This window comes from Silurus meridionalis, chromosome 4, assembly GCF_014805685.1.
Source record: "Silurus meridionalis isolate SWU-2019-XX chromosome 4, ASM1480568v1, whole genome shotgun sequence".
Lineage (NCBI taxonomy): Eukaryota > Metazoa > Chordata > Actinopteri > Siluriformes > Siluridae > Silurus > Silurus meridionalis.
In genome coordinates this window covers 12889346-12911370 of record NC_060887.1, presented here as the reverse complement: position 1 = coordinate 12911370, position 22025 = coordinate 12889346, and the positions used below count along the sequence as shown (strand labels likewise).

General features: G+C 38.6%; 2 protein-coding genes across 3 annotated transcripts; both read left to right on the top strand.

Moving 5' to 3' along the window:
* Nucleotides 1-29: 29 nt before the first annotated feature.
* Nucleotides 30-14853, top strand: usp5 (ubiquitin specific peptidase 5 (isopeptidase T)). 2 transcript variants are annotated; one of them, XM_046848096.1, is made up of 20 exons: nt 30-313; nt 2468-2602; nt 4223-4289; nt 5245-5372; nt 5711-5856; nt 6078-6262; nt 6800-6894; nt 7013-7206; nt 7746-7817; nt 8036-8126; nt 8540-8665; nt 8747-8900; nt 9387-9561; nt 9679-9767; nt 9987-10172; nt 12181-12324; nt 12423-12565; nt 13379-13529; nt 13942-14026; nt 14114-14853. In XM_046848096.1, exons 1-20 carry the CDS (start codon nt 206-208, stop codon nt 14205-14207), a joined length of 2568 nt encoding a protein of 855 aa, XP_046704052.1. In that variant the 5' UTR covers nt 30-205; the 3' UTR covers nt 14208-14853. The 2 variants fall into 2 exon arrangements, with proteins under 2 accessions (XP_046704052.1, XP_046704053.1); XM_046848097.1 differs by having other exon boundaries at nt 31-313; nt 9987-10115.
* Nucleotides 14854-16751: 1898 nt separating this feature from the next.
* Nucleotides 16752-21704, top strand: cd4-2.2 (CD4-2 molecule, tandem duplicate 2). Its single transcript, XM_046848387.1, has 10 exons — nt 16752-16906; nt 18147-18195; nt 18292-18450; nt 18595-18720; nt 19593-19838; nt 19993-20243; nt 20413-20524; nt 20816-20970; nt 21057-21115; nt 21311-21704. The coding sequence occupies exons 2-10, from the start codon at nt 18159-18161 to the stop codon at nt 21393-21395; spliced, it is 1230 nt and encodes a 409-aa protein (XP_046704343.1). The 5' UTR covers nt 16752-16906; nt 18147-18158; the 3' UTR covers nt 21396-21704.
* Nucleotides 21705-22025: the final 321 nt, after the last annotated feature.

Genomic DNA, 22025 nt, shown 5'->3' with positions numbered 1-22025 from the left:
GCAGAACCGAACCAATGCACTGGGTGGCGCTAGAAGCAGGAGTTGGTTAAGCGAAGCGGAAAGAGAAAGGGAGTAAGCGGAGCTGTCACCGCGCTGGTATTTTGGGTTTGGAGTGTTGTGGTGTGGGAGCAAAAAAAAGAAGAAAAAAAAGAAAAAAGTAAGACGGGACGAATACGCGAAAAAGCGACAGACTTAGCGAGAGGACATGGCGGAGGTCAGCGAGGTTCTGATGTCGGTGTTGTCCACTATTCGTGTGCCGAGGCCCGGAGACCGCGTTCATAAAGATGAGTGTGCGCTGTCATTCGCCTCTCCGGTGAGCCTTTTACTGCACGCGCGCACACACACACACACACACACACACACACAAACACTCCCTCTCTCTTCACCCTGAACACAAATAACCAGATAACTACACATTCTGCACAATCAAAACCAGAACCCCGTACAGATAAAACTGTTTTTTTTTTTCTTTTTGCGTCGTTTGCTAATGATGCTCCGATTCCCATGTTAGCATAACGGCTAGTTTAGCTAGCTTCATTCAGAACTTCGTATACGGCATTGATTTACTGTAAATAAACCCTGAGTTATATGTTATTTACTTAACACTTTAGACTGCATTAGAGCACTGGATTCCTAATAAAAAACTATATATTACTTCAGCAGATCTCTGCTGTGAGTAACAGGAAAGATAGCTAACATTACCGCTACACTAGCACTGTTAGCTAGCGGGCTAAGTTCGCTGAGTAATGATCGGTCAGCATCACAATTGTGTCCGTAGTGCTGCCTTTCTCCCTGATCCCTCCTTCATATCCCCCTGATCCCTTCTTCTTCATCATATCCCCCTGATCCCTTCTTCTTCTTCCCATCCCTCTGATCCCTTCTTTCCATCCCTCTGATCCCTTCTTTCCATCCCTCTGATCCCTTCTTCTCATCCCTCTGATCCCTTCTTCCCATCCCTCTGATCCCTTCTTCATATCCCCTTCTTCATATCCCCTGCTCCCTTCTTCATATCCCCTTCTTCTTCTTCCCTGCTCCTTCTTCTTCTTCTTCTTCCCTGCTCCCTTTTTCTTCTTCTTCCCTGCTCCCTTGTTCTTCTTCCCTGCTCCTTCTTTTTATTCCCATACTCCCTTCATTCTATTCCCCTGCTTCTTTTTCCTATTCCCCTACTTCCTTCTTTTTATTTCCCATTTCCTTCTTCCTATCCCCATATTCCCTGTTCCTACTCCTTATTCCCCTATTCCCCTTCTTCCTTTACTATATTCCTCTTCCTTCTCCATTTCTCCTCTTCCTTCTCCACATTCCCCTCTTCTTATTCCCATATACCCCCTCTTCCTTCTCCATTTTCTAACTCGTCCTTCTCTCTATTCCCCCTTTCCTTATTCCCATATTCCCTTTTTCATATTACCCTCTCCCTGTTCCTGCTTTCCACTCTCTTCCTATTCCCTATACCCCTCTCCCCATTCCTATATCCTCTCTTCATATTCCTATTCCCCTCTTAATATTCCTCTCTTCCTATTAACCTTTTGCCTGCTTAGTTTCCCCCTCCCCCCTACAAACAGCAAAATACAGTAAAGTTTAAAACATGGGCCCATGAATGGAGTTTTCACGAGTGAATTTTGTATTTTAATGGTCAAACAGTAAAACTCTCCAAACAATGCAATAATAAACAGAATCATTCATGACCATACAGTGTGATACTCGGTTTGGAAACAGCTGGTCTTATAGTTTTTGAGAGAAACATACTAGTGAATCTGTTTGGAACAAATGATTAAATAACAGAAACGCACAGGAATTGGACAATTAATGACCGTTTGGACCAATGAGTCCAAGTTTGTGTTTGTGGCTCTAACAGAAGAACTTATGTAAGATGAAGAACAGGGGAGATGTTAGCAGACTGTCTCACCCCCACAGTCAAACATGGAGGTGGAAGCTGAATGGTTTGGGGTTGTTTTGGAGCAGACAAGGTTGGAAACTTATTCCGGGTGAAAGGAACCAACATGGCTACCATCCCATAATTAAACACAATGCAGTTCGTCTTGGATTGCAGCTTATTGGATACAAGACAATGATCTGAAGCAAACGTCCAAACTCTGTTAGTGTTATTTAGAGAGCAAACACTTGGTTGGAGTGTTCTCTATCATGGAACAACCTGCTGAGTCATCACATTAAACTTTTCTGGGATGAACTGGATCACAAGGTCAGGGAGAAAGATCCTACAAGTGAGGACCACGTTTGGCAAGTCTTTCAAACTGTCCAGATTCCAAGAGCGTGTAAAGCTGTTATTGTAAACTGTTTATCGCTTTTTTTTTGTACCAGCATCTGTACATTTTATGTTTGTTTGATCAAAGTAAAAGCTGTTGCATATAAGCAAAAAGAACATGCATGTGTCTCTCAGAAACAATGCTTCCAAACTTCTCACGGCTGTCTCTAAAGGCTATTATCAACATCTCTTGTCCTTATCATTTAGGAAAGCGACGGAGGCCTGTACGTCTGCATGAACTCTTTCCTGGGCTTGGGGAGTCGCTTTGTGGAGCGTCATCACGCCCGGACCGGGCAGAGAGCTTACCTGCACATCAAGCGCACGCTCAAGCCTCACGTCCAGGTAAATTAGTGCTTTTAACAATATACATCGCCATGACGGATCTTTACGCAAATCCACATTCAGATTCCGAACGAGCAAACCAGAGGACACGTTGATACGGGAAAACAGCTTTGAGGTGGATCCTTGATCTCCATCTGGGTGACATTCGGTTTGATATTGAGGATATAAATCATTACATGCCAATCATAGTGTTTGGAGAAAGAATGTTCAGCTGTCTGCAGTACCCACGTGAAAGTACATTGAGCATGAAGAACAGTGTCCTTAACAGTCAGTGTCCGACAGTGTCCTTAACAGTCAGTGTCCTTAACAGTCAGTGTCCTTAACAGTCAGTGTCCTTAACAGTCAGTGTCCTTAACAGTCAGTGTCCTTAACAGTCAGTGTCCTTAACAGTCAGTGTCCGACAGTGTCCTTAACAAATCTCGCACAGTGTTAAAGGGTAGACACTGTCACAGAGAAAAGCATGCAGTATTACTTGCAAGACTGTTTTGTTGTTTTGAGGAGCAGATTAGGACTGGGTTTAGGCGATTAGGAGCACAGTGGTCTAAGGCTTAGTGACCACGATGAAGTACGAACATACACCATGCTGTGCAGATCTTCATATCCCCATGCCATTAAGGGTTCAGAGATTTAAAACTGAGCATCGAAAGTGTTTCCCTTAGAGCCGAAATGTATTTGGAGTGGTCTGAGGAACAGCGGGATACACGGGGCGTGTGTATATTAGGTATCATAAAATACAGACACCTACAAATAACGAGCGTGTGCATCTCGCTGTCTATGCTAAGCGTTTTTATGGTGAGCGTGGAGCAGTGCTGCATCGTCAAAAAGCGTAGAAAATATGGATAATTGCAGACATCCTGATTTTCAAACCTGCCTGTAGAAATATCAGTGTATAGTGTAACGGTGGCTTTAGCACCACAAAGTGCTTTTGCTATTGGTCATCCGAAGGTGGCCTGAGACAGCTCGTCATCCTGGGATGTTTTTTCCTCTCCCCCACACACACTCATCTCCCTCATGTATCTCTTAACCCACCTGTAAGACTAAACACTAATTAATAAATGATCATTTAGCTTATTAAGACCTTTATTTGGCCTTAGTTCTTATTCATTTTTGTGTTGACAGAAACTAGCTGTGATTCTAGTTTTATAACAGTGTAATTAGCCTACAGTGTTCTGTTCCTGACTGTGAGGATTTGTGTTTAAAAAAGATCTCGGAGTGAATTTAGTGGTCATGCATAATAATCCATGGTCCATAAAGATATTACATTATATTATGTAGTGCACATTATATTCCACTATACTCTACTACATATATGAGACACACCCAGTGCTATGAAATGTATGAGCTCTTGCTGTACAGTTTTTGATCTACTGCCACGTCTTTTCTCTCTCTCATCCCTTCTCTTTCCTCCCTGACCCCAAGCTTGTGTATGAGCACCACTTTGAACCCCAAAATGTGAATAAGTACAGACAAGAGTATTTCACAAAGGCCAGAAGAGCACTCTATCTTTGTTCCTAAAATCGTCTTCTGTTTCTTTCTGTTGTTTTTTTTTTTTTATTTTATTTACACTGTATATATAAAAAAAAAAAATCCTTTGATATGTGTATTTTTTTTTTTCCCCAGAAAGAGGATGATGGCAGTACCGGGTCAGGAGATCCTCCCAAGAAGAAACCCACTCGCCTGGCTATAGGTAAGTCTAAACCTGTATAATGTTGAGGATGCTCACTTTCACCAAATTTAGAAACGCAAACCGTTCTGCACTTTTGCACTGCGGCGTCGAGGACAAGTGTCGGCTCTCTGTTGATCAAACTGATTAGTCTCCAGCACTAAAATGCTGACTGTGCGAAACCCAGTCCTGTGGCACCCAATGCCTGGGTAATTTGTTATACCCACTAGAGTGCAACCGATATTGGATTTTACCGATACCAATAGGTAGGTTGGATTGTATTTGCTGGTAACTAATTAATCAACCAATTTGTTATATGAATACTGGATAAAAAAAAAACATTTCAGTAAATTATCACTGAAATTTATAAAAAAAAAAAAAAAAGCAAAATGAAATAAATATTAAAGTATTGATTATATTAATAAATATAATATAGTGCACTTTGTGCAGCACACATTATAAAAACAAACAGCACGTGGCACCAGTGATTCGCCTCTAGAGGCCGCTCTTGTAATGGCAGCGGATTCTTTCAGCCGCTCACGCAACGTACACTACTCAAAAAATGTGGATTTTTAATTTAATTTAATTATCAGTGCCAATTAATCAGCAGAACTGATGATTTTGTCGACCTCTAATACCCACCACTGATTATAGATTATTTGGTGATACATTGCAACAGTTAATCAGCGATCCAGTGAGGAAACATCACGCTTTAGGAAATGCAGCAAAAGTTTATGACTGTTCTTTTGTGTTTAGACGCTGATGTTTTTTTCTGTAATTTTGACCACTGGTTCTTGAAATTGTCTATTCTTGCAACCTTTCTTAATTATCCTATACATAGTTTGCTGGGTTACTAACACCAAATAGAAAAAAAATTTGTTTATTGGCATAAAAGGCATTGTTTTTTTTTGTGGAAAAATCAATTATTAATGTACGGCATTTACGTTTTTTTCTTTTGCTGTACGACTGTGTGTTTCAGGGATTGAGGGTGGATTTGACGTGGATCAGGAGCAGTATGAGGAAGAAGTCAAGGTTGTTCTTTTCCCAGACAGACAGGAAGTGACATCAGAGGACCTGGCTACTATGCCAGATGTAGTGAGAGAGCGGGTACGATTGGGAGCATTCTTATTTTGTTTTGAGTGATGAATTTGCTTCATGCAAAAAAAAGCCTACAGGCATTCAGTAGCAGTCGCTTCAGTCTTCTGAATATTCGATCATTCAGCCGTTCTGAGTTTTTGAATGATTTATAATTAAGTGATTTTATATTAATGAAATTAATGCATTAATGTATTCAAGTGCATTATTTTTTTTTCCTACTTCATTTAGATTTTAAAGACAGTTATTAGAATGTGTAGAAGATACTTTCATTTCTTTTAGTAGACAGAAGTTACCCTGTAGTGTTCATTTTAAGTAGCAGTGTTGTTTTTGTGTGTGCATGCATTCAGGTGTCGCTGTCGATGGCGGGGTTGCTGGCTGCAGATTCTGTATCACAAGCTCTGCAGGTGCAGCAGTGGGATGGAGAAGTGAGACAGGAGTCCAAACATGCAGCTGAACTCAAGCAGCTTGACAATGGACTCAAAATTCCTCCTAGGTACACACACACACACACACACACACACACACACACACACACACACACACACACACACAATTGAAACAGCTTAAGCACATGCTCTCACATAGGGATTTATTTATAGACAGAAAATAATTATACAGTGACAAAGTCCATTCACCATGTTACACCAGAGTTGTGTAGTTGGAGGAACCTGCGTAAGCACTCTAATTGTTTGTTACTTTTATCTGATTGGTCAGTGGGTGGAAGTGTGAGGTGTGTGAACTGCAGGAGAACCTGTGGATGAACTTGACGGATGGCAAGGTGCTGTGTGGGCGAAGATATTTTGACGGTTCGGGTGGAAATAACCACGCTCTTCAGCACTTCCAGGAGACAGGCTACCCGCTGGCCGTCAAACTGGGCACCATCACACCTGACGGAGCGGGTACATCTCATTACAACACACGTGCCATCTTTATTCTATACATTTATAGCATTAGACCTAGTAAAATCAATTGTTCTGACATAGTTGATAAGTCATGGACTAGAAATGAAGTAGTTGTATGTAAAGTTACTGAAATGCAGTTTAATTTAATACAATACACAGTGTTCTTGTTTTTTTTTATTTTTTTATTTGTATCAGAAGTCAATGTGTTAAAATTGAAGCAGTTGGACGGAAACAATGAGCTAATAAAGAAATACACAAAAGGGTTCTCATTGAATATGCACAATTTAAATAATCAGGCTTCTTTTCTGACCAGTGGAGATGAAACTCCAGAACGTTTAATAATAATTACTTCTACATTGTGGTTACATTTCACTGTAAATAAAAAGTTTCATACGTGTCAATATATGAAAGAAGTTTTGGAGGTGAAACAAAGCTTTCAGCTTTTGTTGATGAAAAAACTGGCCTCTGATTAGGACTGTAGGACTGTAGGTGTGTTGTATTGTGTATCACAAGGCCAATTTTTTATTTTTTTAGATGTTTACTCATATGATGAGGACGACATGGTTTTGGATTCTAAGCTAGCAGAGCATCTCAGCCACTTTGGCATTGATATGATGACCATGGAGAAGGTGAGTCACGTTATTGAACACGCACGTGATTTGTTTAACAACGATACTTTTGTGAGTTGTTTAAATAAAAACGGCTTATTTCTCCCCGTCTCTGTGCGTCTGTCTTTGTCTCTTGCAGACAGAACACACTATGACTGAATTAGAGATTGCTGTGAATCAGCGTGTGGGTGAGTGGGAGGTGATCCAGGAGTCTGGCACCACACTGAGGCCTCTCTGGGGTCCTGGTCTTACGGGTATGAAGAACCTGGGCAATAGCTGCTACCTCAACTCGGTCATGCAAGTGCTCTTCACCATCCCCGACTTCCAGGAAAAGTCAGTACCTCTCAGCTTGTGTTACAGCGTCGTTTATCTCTCTATAACATGCCATTTTATTTCAACGTATAAACGGTTGCAAATAGAAATGAACAATTCTCTCGTAACTGAATTGAATGTAACTGATACATGTGGAAAATCGCAAAGTGTCCACCAAAAAAAACCCCCAAAATCTGTTTTTGCTAATTGCATACATTTCGAAATACATGTGAAATACACCCACCCAGTTATGGTAAGACCAAAAGCGTTGCGCGAAACATTACGCTTTGCCGTCCTTGCACTTCTTTTTTTTTTTTTTTTTTCCATCACTTTTTGTCAGCTCTTTTACTGAGGAGACATCATTGCCAATCAATACTTGATCTGATACGCCCACACTGGCGTGATCGGGTGGAAAAGATTTAGCCGCATTTACGTTAGCATCATAACAAAACTTTAGTTTCTCACAGATTTTTTTTTTTCTTTCTTTTTTAAGTCGTAACTGTTAAATGAGCTAAAGAGAATGTGCTTTACAGTGTAAGCTCTTTAACTTGGTTTAATAGGTATGTGTCCAGCATTGACAAGATCCTGGATGAAGCTCCAAGTGATCCCAGTCAAGACTTTAAGACACAAGTGTAAGTAAATTCCACCTGTTTAAAAATAAACAGCCTGGCAAGTTAATTTGCTGTAATACTTTAATTCACCAGAAGAGGCTGCAGGAGAGCTGCATAGCAGGAATGCAAACCAGAGGAAGAATGAGCTTCTGTTTGATTGTATTTAAATCTGCATATCACAGCCTGGAACTGGTCATATTCCTTTTTCTCATTAACGTTCTCTTCTCTTTGGCTCACAGAGCAAAACTGGGCCATGGTTTGCTCTCAGGAGAACACTCGAAGCCCGCTCCAGACCCAGGCGATGACCCCAGTGCGTCCCCTGAACCCAGGGTAGGACAGACCTGTTTTTGTTTGAATGTATCATCTTTGACTTTGATATCTTTTGTGTATGTCTTGTATATTGTGAGCATATGACAAATCCAGTAAGGCAAATTTCCACAATGTGGCTAAAATGAAAACTGGATTCATTTTCCATGACGGCAGCTTTGACTGCTCGTTCTAAGTTGTTGTTATAGGGTGGCTTTTTATTTTTCCTACAAAGGCGAGCCATGAGTCATTTTTTTAGAGCAATCGGAGCATTTATTAATCACTGGAACACTCACATTGCACCAAAATAACTGGTTCTGTAGAAAAATTATGCACTTTTGTGCCCCTTATTTGCAATAAATCATGCAAAGAAAATGACTGTTGTATAACTGTACAGCTTATTGTTTGTGATTTGTTCCCTATCGATCTTCTTCCAGGGAGATCAGGTGGGCATTGCACCACGCATGTTCAAAGCCCTCGTTGGTCGGGGCCATGCTGAATTTTCTACTAATCGACAACAAGACGCTCAGGAGTTTTTTCTTCACTTCATAAACATGGTGGAGGTAAACAATGTCTCTTCTCCCTCACTTGTCTACCTTTTTTTTTTTTTTTTCTCTCGCTCACTCCCTCCATCCCTCTCACAGAGGAACTGCAGGTCTGGACCAAACCCGTCTGAAGCTTTCCGCTTCCTGGTGGAGGAAAAGATCGTGTGCCAGCAGTCTCAGAAGGCCAAATATACACAGAGAGTGGACTATATAGTTCAGCTGCCTGTGCCTATGGACCAGGCCACAAACACAGGTGAGAGGATCCTGAGAATGTTATTCACTATTGTGAAATTGCTTGTTCTTAGGAACCACAACACTCAGATTAAAGTCATTATTATAATCAGTAAACCAATAGTATACTTGTGACTAAGCAACATGGCATAAAATATAAAAAAACAAACCATATAGAACTAAAGATCTGTCGTTTGGTTGCATTTTCCAGTTATATTCATCGCGTTCCTGCAGAGAACCGAATGAATTAGCTTCAAATAACTCTACAGTCCTCTAATCTGTCTGATCAGAATGTGTTGGCGTTTCAGATTAAATATCGATTGACCGCAAACATGTTTCCTGCCACCGATAAATTGCTGCTGTAGCTAAACGTGTAGGAATCAAACGAGAGCTTTCACTCGTCCCTTTTTATCTCAGTGGACTTTATATTGTTGTTTTGTTGTCTTAAACGTATTTTTCTTTGATTGCATCAAACTCAGTCTTTCTTTCTTTTTCCCTTCTCCTTCAGAAGAGCTACAGGAGGCCGAGCGTCTGCGGGAAGAGGCGGAGTCATCTGGAAACCCACCTCCCTGTGCACCTCGAGCTCAAATCCCATTCAAAGTTTGCATGAACGCTCTCAGTGAGCCGGAGACACTCACAGACTTCTGGAGCTCTGCGGTACAGGGCAAGACCACTGCCACCAAGTGAGTCATGTTTACACTCTTCTTTCTTTCTCCCTGGACCCTGAAGCAAGATGTTGATGATAAAACGGGTAAATGCAGACTAGTGGCTGAGCACTTCTTGTCTTTTCTGGATTTCAGGACCACACGCTTTGCTTCATTCCCTGATTACCTTGTCATCCAAATCAAGAAATTTACTTTTGGCCTGGACTGGGTCCCTAAAAAACTGGGTAAATATTTACTCAGCTTCATTCAGTTTCATTCTTTTTAGAGGATGCTGCCATAAAAATATGTCTGATTTTTATTAATATATTGTTTCAGATATTTTTAGATTAGATTTTTTTTTTTCAAACCACAAACCACATTCAAACATGAAATGAGCATTTCTGCTTTTTTCTCTATTGGTTTTTAATAACTCGGTTATTTAATAATTCTACTGTTCCTGCCAGATGTTAGCATAGATGTTCCTGATACACTGGACTTGAGTGATCTTCGGGCAACCGGACAGCAACCTGGAGAGGAGCTTCTACCAGAGGTGGCCCCGCCCCCTCTCATGACCCCTGACGTGGAGGTCAAAGGTATCCTGGGTTCCCACGGCAACGAGGAGGACGACTCTCTCTATTCCCCACTGCTGTGTCAGTCTGTCTGTCTCTTTCTCTTGCTTCCTCGTCCATCTCGCTTTTTTTCACTCTTCTTTCATTCTTTGCTTACTACTTATTTCTTCAATCTAAAAAACACAACCATTTTAGCTGTCCTAAAATAAATGTTTTTTAGCACATCTATATATAATATAAATACCGTCATTTCCGGACTATTAAGCGCACCCAAATATAAGCCGCATTCACTGAATTTGACAAAGACTTTTATTTTGAACATAAATACGCCGCACCTGTCTATAAGCCGCAGCCGTGTCTACACTAAAACTAATGAACTTTACACAGGCTTTAACGAAAGACAGTGTCTGTTACACGGCTTGTATCTAAACAGTAGCCTACCAAGAAAGTCATTGTTCACTGTCTTCCTCCTTCCTTTCACAACTATTTCTCTCGAGAGTTTATCTTTTGGCATCGTCGTGCGTTTAAAAATCACCATCGGTGAAGCTTTTCTCCCGATGCCGTGCAGCTCAGAACACAGGTGAAGTGTGTGTTTTTTATGCCCGGTTGTTTTCAGCGTGACGAATGATTCGTATTTCCTGTAGACAGTCCGAGTGAGCGGCAGGTCAAACATCAGAGGAACATCATCCATATTTATGATGTGGTGCGGCCTGATTCAGTGGGAGCGCATCTGATTTAATATAAAGAATTTCATTGGTTCACCTGAACCCGTTCGGCAATTTCATTGGTCTAATGTTATGGGGCCTCAGTTTTTTGGCTTGAAGCTTGTGAAGCCGGGAAAAACCCAGGAAAAATCCATAAATTAGCCGCTTCTTTGTTTAAGCAGCAGGGTTCAGAGCGTGGGAAAAAAGTAGCGGCTTATAGTCTGGAAAATACAGTATATTTTATATATATATATATATATATATATATATATATATATATATATATATATATATATATATATATATATATATACATACAGTGTTGGGCTCGTTACTAAAAAATAGTAACTAGTTACAGTTACTCGTTACTTCATTCAAAAAGTAACTCAATTACTTTGTTGATTATTTACACCAAAAATTATGCATTACTGTTAAAAGTAACTTTTTAGTTACTTTTTTAAAGAGAGTTTTTTAATGTTCCCATTAATGCCCTTTTATGCGTTACGGTCTACAAACACAAAACTGACTTAAACACAAAGTAATTTTTACTGTTCCTGGAGCAGCTTCAACAGATAGGAGAGGAGTTGCTGTTTATCGCAGTAGATACGAGCTTCGAACCAGAAAGACACAGTTTACATTTGACTTAAACGTTTTTGTCTTTATACTTAATTAAAGTGAAATAATGAGCATATTTCCACTTTGAGAAACTCGTCTTGCTCTCGCCTCGACTCGCCGTTACTGCCGCACAGACCTGAATAAACGGAGACACGCCCACAGTGCATCTTCGTCGTGTTTACAGAGGGTAATCCACCAATTCTACAGTGCGACGCTGCTGTAAGCAGGTTAGACTGTAGTCTACACTTCAGCCCAAATTAATTCATTTAAAAAAGTAACGGGTAACGAACCATACGGTAACGGAGTTACTTTATTTTTAAAAGTAACGCGTTACAGTATTAGTTACTGTAAAAAACGCGTTACCGCCCAACATTGTATGTATGTGTGTGTGTGTGTGTGTGTGTGTATATATATATATATATATATATATATATATATATATATATATATATATATATATATATATATATGATGTCTACAATTAGTATTTAATTAATTGTTTATTATAGACACCAATATTTGTACTACACAATTTTATTTATTTTTTTTCCTTTTTTATTATTTGATAGTTTTGCTTTTAAAAAATTGTTCATATAAATTATGTATTGCTTATTTTACAATACACTTAACAGAGGTGTATTTTTTAAACATAAATTTTTTTTTTTGTTATTGTAGCTATCAGTGGCTTCAGTTACGTTGCAGTCCATTAAGTCATCGTGTGCGCTATTCTATCTTAAGTCTCTATAGGAACTTCTGTTTGTATCTTTCAGCTCCTGTGTTGGATGAGTCCACAGTGTCTCAGCTGTGTGAGATGGGCTTTCCTCTCGAGGCTTGCAGGAAGGCAGTGTATTACACAGGAAACACTGGCATCGACGCTGCCATGAACTGGGTTATGGGGCATATGGACGATGCAGGTAAATGTGTATCAAACATGGCAAGCTGATAAAGCCTTACTTCAGCTTTTTCTGACCTGTCTCATTTCTCCGATTGTTTCCTCCTTGATTGGCTGCAGATTTTGCTGCTCCCTTGGTGTTACCAGGCTCTAGTTCTGCTCTTGGATCCACACCCACCGAAAGCCTGTCAGAAGAGCACCTGGCCACCATCGTCTCCATGGGCTTTAGCCGAGATCAAGCCTCACGTGCTCTCAAGGCTACGGTAAGCACTCTAGACAGTGATTACAATTAATTACAGGCTCTAATTTGTTTAGCTTTCAGGCTTTGTTTGCACAGAGAAGTATGTACACACTTAGTTGACCTACTGATTTACAGAGTAATTCACTTCAGAGGCATTTAAGTAAGACTGGCTAGACAAAATACAAATTACAGTAAGGAACAACAGAACAAAACTGCTAGCTGACAGCAGCAAATTCTGCTGTCAGGTAGTTGAAGAGGTGCTGGACGATTGGGCAACTAGAGCTAGACAGCTAGACAGGTACTTGGTGTGACGTCTGGAAATAGAAAGGAAGACAGAGACGTGGTGGTGGAATGAGGAAGTGCAGGAGAGCATAAGAAGAAAGAGGTTGGTGAATCAGAATTGGGGTCGGTAATATTAGGATTAGTAAGGAGGAAGTGAGAGCAGTGATTAAGAGGATGAAGAGTGGAAAGTCGGTTGTCAAGTTATAATGTGTGCGTGCTTGCGTACTATAGAAATGAAACTTGGATATATGTTAGTCAGCTTGTGGCTCAGTTATAGCTGAGTTTGTATAGCAGAACAGATTTAGTGTCCTTTGTAATTATTTATTTATTTTTGCCCAATTTTTACTTTTTCCCCTCACAATTCCGACTTGTTTCTTTCGCATTGCCGAGTTTGTTTCTCGCAATTGCGAGAAATAAAGTTTCACATCAAACCTTGCAGCAGTCCGCATAAACTGCTATAATTCTGTAATCTTGATTGTAATATTGATTTCAATGCGTTGACAGTGTGTTTCTGCTCTTGCAGTAAATGTGTAATAAAAATGGTTGTGTGCAGAGTAATATTCTTGAGAGGGCAGTGGACTGGATCTTCTCCCACCTGGATGATCTGGAGTCTATGGAGGTGTCTGAGGGCGGTCGCTCAGAGGGAGTCAGTGAAGCCAGCCGAGATGCTCCGCCCGGACCACGCGTTCGTGACGGACCGGGAAGTGAGTAGAATTTGTTTTTTTTTTTCATATGGTGGTGTTTGCTGATTTTGTTTTGTTTCCCCTCTCTTTTTGACACAATATACACTCCTGCGCAAAAAAAAAGAAAACTAAAAATGTATGATAAATGTTTGGACATGGGATAGCTATTTTCCTTCCATGTTTAAGCCGTGTGTAATCCTTGTGGTCAGCAGACAGTCAGAGTTTTTTCTGTAGAAACTGTTATGTATCCAGACCTGTGCTGAATTGAATTCTAGCTTTACCTCAGACTGATCAGTTTGGCACAGGAGAGTCTCACACGTGCACTTGTTTCATTTTTGCTCATTTGCTCCTGACCAGATACCATTAAAAGCTTCATACTTGGTTACTAAGTATTTTTAATGCACGTCTTTCACCTCTGGGTTTTGCCCTGCAGAGTACGAGCTGTTTGCTTTTATCAGTCACATGGGCGCGAGCACAATGTGTGGCCACTACGTCTGCCACATCAAAAAGGACCAACAGTAAGTGACTCGATTTAGTTCCGTACTCTTCTAATGGCACATTTTTGGAGAATACAAATTGATGACTTTTTCTCTTTTCTCTCGTAGATGGGTAATCTTTAATGATCAAAAAGTGTGCGCCTCTGAGAAACCCCCGAAGGACCTGGGCTACCTGTACTTTTACAGGAGAAAGGCGGAGTAGAAGACTTAATTTACACACACACGCACACACACACGTTGTCTTAGCTGCTGAGGGATGCGAGGGGAGGGTGGGCATTCTCAAGCTTCTGAACTGACACAGGTTTTTGTTTGAGCAATTCAAGCACTTCTTCCTTTTATACTGCATCCGACCAGCCAGAGGAGGGTCCCAGTGGAGTGAGCAGTGCTGCAGGACTCGCTGATAGCACAAGTGACCTCTTACTTTCTTTCTCTCTCTCCCTCTCTCGGTTTCTCTCTCTTTCTCTCTCGCCCTCCCCTGGCTTTGTGATGGTTATTGTGCAGTCATTGCTTCTAGAGCTAGGCTCTACCTTTTTTTTTTTTTTTGTTGTTGTTCTTGTTGTTGTTGTTGTTGTTGTTGGTTTTCTCCCATCTGCTCCAAATAAACAAGGTTTCTCCAAGAAGGACGTAGATCACTACAGGACATGATTCTAACATAAAAGGGTACACACTGAAGAAAAAAAAAAAAAAGAAAAACTAGATGCAAAACCAAGCCAAACAGGTTGTGCTGTCATGTGTTGCAAGCCTGATAGCTGAAGGGTTTCTTTTTCTCCTTTTTTGGGGAAATCAATTAGTTTTGTTCTTTCTGCTTTGAAAAAAAAGGAAATAAAAGATGTCTCTTTGCCAGTAAAGTCTTGTCTGGAGTTATTCAATTAAATTATGTATATGTTTTATTCAGGTTTAGGTACATTTTCTACCGAAGATATATGTATTTAAAATTGTATATACCGGTGCATCTCAATAAATTAGAACATCGTGGAAAAGTTTATTTATTTCAGTAATTCAAGTCAAATTGTGGAACTTGTGTAAATTCAATGCACACAGACTGAAGTAGTTTAAGTCTTTTGGTTCTTTTAATTGTAATGATTTTGGCTCACATTTCTCATAAAAATTCAAAAATCAGCTCAAAAACACCTGCAAAGGTTTCCTGAGCCTTTAAAATGGCCTCTCAGTCTGGTTCAGGCTTAACATTCATGGGGAAGACTGCTGATCTGACAGTTGTCCAGAAGACAATTATTGACACCTTTCACACTTTGCTGAAGAAGCTGCTGTTCACAGAGTGCTGTATCCAAGCATGTAAACAAAGGTGAGTGAAAGGAAAAAGTGTGGAAGGAAAAGATGCACAACCACCTGAGAGAATCGTAGCCTTAAAGCTTGTCAAGCAAAATCGATTCATGAATTTGGGTGAACTTCACAAGGAATGCACTGAGGCTGAGGGCAAGGCATCAAGAGCCACCACACACGTGTTAAGGAATTTGGCTACAGTTGTCTTATTCCACTTGTTAAGCCACTCCTGAACCACAGACATCATCAGAGGCATCTTACCTGGGTTAAAGAGAAGAAGAACTGGACTGTTGTCAAGTGGTCCAAAGTCAAAATACAAGTTTTGTATTTTATTCGGAAACCAAGGTCCTAGAGTCTGGAGGAAGGGTGGAAAAGCTCATAGCCCAAGTTGTTAGATGTGCAGTGTTATATTTCCACAGTCTGTGATGATTTTGCAATGTCATCTGCTGGTGTTGGTCTACTGTGTTTTTTGAAAACCAAAGTCACTGCACCCATTTACCAAAATTTTTATTTTTCCCATGTTTCCCTCTACTGGGCAGCTTTTTAAAGATGCGGATTTAATTTTCCAGCAGGATTTGGTACCTGCCCACACTGCCAAAAGCACCAAAATTTGGTTAAATAACCATGATGTTGGTGTGCTTGACTGGCCAGCAAACTCACCAGACCTGAACCCCATAGAGAATCTATGGAGTATTGTCAAGAGGAAAATGAGAAACAAGAGACCAAAAAATGCAGATGAGCTGAAGACCACTGTCAAAGAAACCTGGGCTTCCATACCACCTCAGCAGTGCCACAGACTGATCACCTCCATACCATGCTGAATTGAGGCAGTAATTAAAGCAAAAAGAGCCTCTACCAAGTATTGAGTACAAATACAGAATATACTTTCCAGAAGGTCGACAATTCACAAGAAATGTTTTTTTTGATTGGTCTTATGATTTTTTGTGGGGTTTTTGTTAAATGAGCCAAAATCATCACAATTAAAAGAACCAAAGACTTTAACTACTTCAATCTGTGTGCATTGAATTTATCTGATACACGAGTTTCACCATTTGAGCTGAATTACTGAAATAAATGAACTTTTCCACGATGTTCTAATTTATTGAGGTGCACCCGTATAGTCTTTTTTGTATTTGAAGAAGTATTTTTAAGTTTAAGAATTTTGGTAGCTATGTTAAAAAAAAATTGTGGGCTTAAAAATATCTGATAAATTATATTATGAAATTATTACTTAATATTTTCAATAAAACTTGAATCATGAATCTGATGTTTACTGTGAAACTGTAATAGGCATTTCCTGCACTCTTGGAAGCTACAGTGTTTTTAATGATTATGGGCCTAAACACAAGCAAACAAGATGAATTGTGATTTCCAGTAACAGACTGTGCTCGTTTCTATTCCTCATTCCTAAAAAGACACGAGTACTGAAGAGCTGTAACGTGCCATAGACCTTTCCTCAGCAACTTTGTCTCACGCTCTTAATTCTCTCTCTTCCGTTCTGTTCTTATTCTCTTTGTCTTCCTTGTCATTTCTCCTCCTCTGCTGCTGTAAACAGCTGCTCACAAATCTACACGAACCTACTTTACTGAACAGAGCAGTCAGCACACACCGGCTTCTCATGTGAGTATTACAAAATATCACATTTATGCTTTTAATCTCAATACAAAACAATTCCTTAATGGATTGTTAGTTTCTGTCTTTTTTTTTTTTTTTTTGATTATTGAATCAAAAATTTTTGATAGAGTAAAAAAAAATATTAAGAAATTAAATAGAAAAACAAATTTAAGTGAGAAAAAGAGATAAATTAATTTTTGTAAATGAATTTTTATTGTCTCTTTTTATAGGCAGTGTTTTTGTATTGTAAATGTTTATAATAATGATAATAATAATCCTAATCATAAAATGAAAACACGAGAATGTAAATTTAACGTGAATTGTAAAATTGGATATTGTTATACGTTTAAAAGATTCTGTTTGTCATCCAAGTTTTAAACACATGATTACACATTTTTCCTTTTGCATTATTTAAATGTAATTGCACTATTTATATTTAAAAATATAAATATACATTTAAGGTGCACTGAGCAGTTTGAGGGAAAATCTATTGTGGAAACTTTTAAATATGAAAAAAAAAAAAAAAAAAAATATATATATATATAAATTACAGTAAAAAAAATTGACCCTCATCCTTTTTATAAAAAGGAGTTGCAGTTTTGATATATCTATAGGAAAATTTCGAGTAACTAGTTACTGCTTACTACAGTGTTTTTGCAACATTATTTCTCTTTGTAATTTATAATTTCTCTCTGTAGTGTTGAGAAAGTATCTTTGGTAAAAAATGGCATTTTGTCTTTTGACATGTGATATGTAACTATCATTAAATCATTCATTATTTTTGTGGTAATTATAGTTGTAATAAATATCACATCAGCAATAGCTACAATTCTGCATAGTACTTTGGAAAAGTCTTTCAATAATACATTTTAAATAATGGTCTCTGTAGATGTGCTTGTTTAACGATGTACTAAAGCTTTATTTAAGTATGTTTGTTGGCAATTATTATACATTGCAATCGTAATATATTGCCAACAATAATAATATATATTCTATATTTGAATTTAAATTCATAATTATATTGCTATTTATGCTTGCTGAAATGAGAAGCTTCTCATGGACATGGTTCGAACGCTGCACAGAAAAGCAAACCAGAAAGAGTTATAAACGGAAATGGCTTTTGCAGCCTCATTTTTTTGATCTTTAGATTACCATCTGGGGGAAAAAACTAAACAAAAAAAAATATCTATATATCTATATCTCTATCTCTTTATTGCTTAGTGTTTTTTTTTTTTTACTTTTAAAGATATGAGCAGAAATGTTTAGATCAAAATGCATCGTTTGGATCACCTTTGGTGAGTGAAAATATTCATCAGTACACATCAGTTCATACTTTACATAATGATGTGACAATATACTTTAACTCAATTAAAAGTCTGTCCTTGTTGCAGCTTTTTTTGTTACCATCGGAAGCTGTGAAGTCATTTATAAAAAAACTGGAGATGAAGTAAAAATGGATTGCAAAGATGCAAACATGAACCAAGAAATTGAGTGGAAACTGAACAACCAGCTACTGCTCTCCAAAGCTAAAACAGGATTATTGCGCAGAGGTATTAAAATGCTTTTATTCGTGTTTCCTTTATAACTGTCTTACAGTAAGCATTAAACTTACACCAACACAAACAACATGTTTTCCTTACACGGTCTCTTGCTGCATGTGGTTGTGTGATGGTGTGAACGGTTTCATTTTGAAGGTAGTTTTCAAACTGTTTCGAGGGCCCGGATTGACAGGACCACGTTGCAGATCGCCTCGTTGGTGAGCGAAGACTTTGGAGTCTACAAGTGCAAAACAACTGAGTACAAACTCTTTTTGGCATCAGGTGAGACGGACTGCAACCGTTATACACAGTGTATAAAAATAATGCGGTATTTTAACAAGGGCTGTCGATTTGATTCAAATATTTAATCGCGATGATTAAATATTGATTGTCATGAGTTAACTCACGATTAACTCTAACACATGCTCTATCTTGTCTATGTAGTATTAATGAAACCATAATCAACATACAATGAATTTTGCATTAAGACAAAATATTCTTATAAATGTTTTAAAGTAATTAAACGGAACATTTGCTATGTTTCCACACGGACAGTTTTAATTGCCAGATGTGTGCTCATGGAGGATTTTAGTGCTTGATTTGAGACTTCAAGCTGCAAAACAAATGTTTAGTGAATAAAAATTTTAGTAAAGAAAAGTAAAGAAAGGATGTCATCAAATGAATTTCACATGTTCATTCTGACAGACGTATATATATATATATATATATATATATATATATATATATATATATATATATATATGTGTGTGTGTGTGTGTGTGTGTGTGTGTGTGTGTGTGTGTGTGTGTGTGTCTGTGTGGGTGTGTGTGTGTAAAGAGAGAGAGAGAATACATTGTATTTGCATACTGTTTTATTTATTTATTTATTTATTTATTTTTTAGTTTTGAACCTTAGAATACTAATCAGTTCCAGTATATTTGCTAATGAAGTGAAATACACTCTTGTACAATAGCAATGAAGTACAGTTACTAAAGTATGTTCCGTCCTTGTGTGTAGTTATAACTAACATCTCTGCAATACAATATCAGCTTCTTCTTTCTCATTTCTCTCTTCTTCTTCTTCTTCTTCTTCTTCTTCTTCTTCTTCTTCTTCTTCTTCTTTTTCTTCTTCTTTTTTTTTTTTCCCCTTCTCAGCACAAGCAAACCCATCTACAGTGCTGTATAACAGTGGAACAAAACTGAGCTGTGATGTTGCTACTGGCTCTACTCCAAATAAACACACATTCCAGTGGTTCAACCCAAATTCCACATCATATAGCAACGATAAGGAGGTGAATGTAAAATCCGTGACCACAGATAATGCTGGAACCTGGACCTGCATGGTCAGAGATGAGAAAGGGTTATTTCGGATAAATGTAACCGTGGAGGTCAAAGTTATTGGTATGTTTGCTAAAATATATTCTCATGTCTCTTCCATGTTACACATATGAATCCTAATTTGGTAGGCAAAGTTGTTTACAGGACGTCCAAACACTGTGCAATACAATGTTTGGTGATTCTTTTGTTAAAAAGACTAACAGTCTACTTTCTTTAGGTCCTCTAATAACCTCAGGGGAAGTGATGGTTTCTGAATGGGACACTGTAGAGCTTGCATGTTTACTATCTGGCAAAAACAGGCTGCCTATCAAGGGGGGCCTTTGGAAGCGTGAGCCCCCATCTGAGGTTTACTTCCCTGTGTTAATAAGTACAGCAAACACTGTCAAGTGGAATCGCACTGGTGTCAGTGATAGAGTCACCTTCAGTGACCAGGAGCTGAATGCAAACTTTAGTGTGAAACTGAACAAGGTGAAAATCCAGAAAAGTTTGTTGTGTTTCTTTTTAAATCTGACTCTAAAATATAGATATGCCTCTGTTTACTATGGAAATGTGTTCCGTTCTTCATCATCCATCATTATAAAACATGTGCCTCTATGTCTAATGTAAATATGGATACAATTTTTCAATATTTTGTCAGGTGACGCGAGCCGATACTGGTGTGTACGTGTTCACTCTGGAGTTTGAAGGTGGAAATTCGCTGAGTGAAAAGTTGCACCTGACAGTTTTAAAAAGAGAAGGTTTTGATTCAGGTGAGAACAATATGATGCTTTCTGAACACCATACTCCAAATTCCTAAAAGTTCTCTATTTAGGATGAGTTTTGTATGCAAAGGTAGTGGTCTCAGCCTAAGTCTAACTTTTCATCCAAATGATTCTGGCAATTCTTGTATGAGATTAAACTGCCTTCCTAAAATCTTTTCAGAATGAACAAAAACTGGCCAAGCAATGCTTACTTTTTGGTGTGTGTGTGTGTGTGTGTGTGTGTGTGTGTGTGTGTGCGTGTGCGTGTGCGCGTGCGCGCAACACCTACTTCTACTTAAGAAAATGATTTGAAGATGAACAAAAACAACATATGGCACAAGAGTTTTTGGGGTATGCAGATGTGGATCTGGGTTGCTATTGTGCTGTCGATTGTAGTCCTGATCAGCCTTGTCATCATTATTGTAGTGATTTACAGAAGGAACAAACGGATGAAGGTGAGCAAAAAATAAATAAAGAAATCAATGAGCAAACAGAATAATAAAGGCATAAAAGTAGCTCAAGGAGGCTTTTTTTTCCACAGAGAAGGATGAATAAACTGAATTCTATGCGGCAACCAAGGGATTACTGCAAGTGTACCAGGTAGCTTTTTCTTCCTGTAATGTAAAATAAGATATATATATATATAGACAAAAGTACATACACACAAATAAACATTTATCATTGTGATTCAGCCGCAGTTTAATTAATCTGAAAGCTTTAAATAATCTTTGTTATTGACAGTTTCAAACAAATAATGCAATTTGATTAACATTACATACTGTTTTGTCTCTAAAGGGGTGTAGGAAAGCCCAGGGCAGGTAAAAAAGCACGGCCTCCTCCTCTTTCCAGGCACGATTACAGCTCTTTACACGACTTATGAGTCAAAGTGTCAAATTGTGGCGATCAATAAAGCAGGATATTGTAAAGTTTAATAGCTGCAGATCATGGCTTGTTCATTTTCTTTCTCAAATCATTTTAGAATTTTTTCTATTTTTGTTTAATTTATATAATAAGGTTTTGATTAAGCATGTTTCTTTTTTCCCCTCATATTTTGTCATTTGTAAATAAGATCAATATCCTTGACACGTTTTTTTTTTTTTTTTTTTGCATAAATATTTTGCATAATTAAAGGAATTTAACATTGGCTGTATATATGTTCAAGATTACACATTAAAATAAAACTTGTGTGTCAGCGTGTGTGCTCAAATACACGTGTATGTGTGTTATGTTACATTTGCACCAGCATGAAGTAGCAGCACTTCCCGCTTGCACTGGTACAGGTGGTGTTAGAGGCTGCACAGGTGGCCACACACACACACACACACACACACACACACACACACACACACACACACACACACACACACACACACACACATACAAACTTCTCATTGAGTGGTGGGTGAAAACACTGACACATATGTTAGTGGTTTAGAAAGCAAACACATTAGCACTCAGTGTGGGTCCAGGTTTTGCAAACATAATCATCAGGAACTTATTATATTATCTG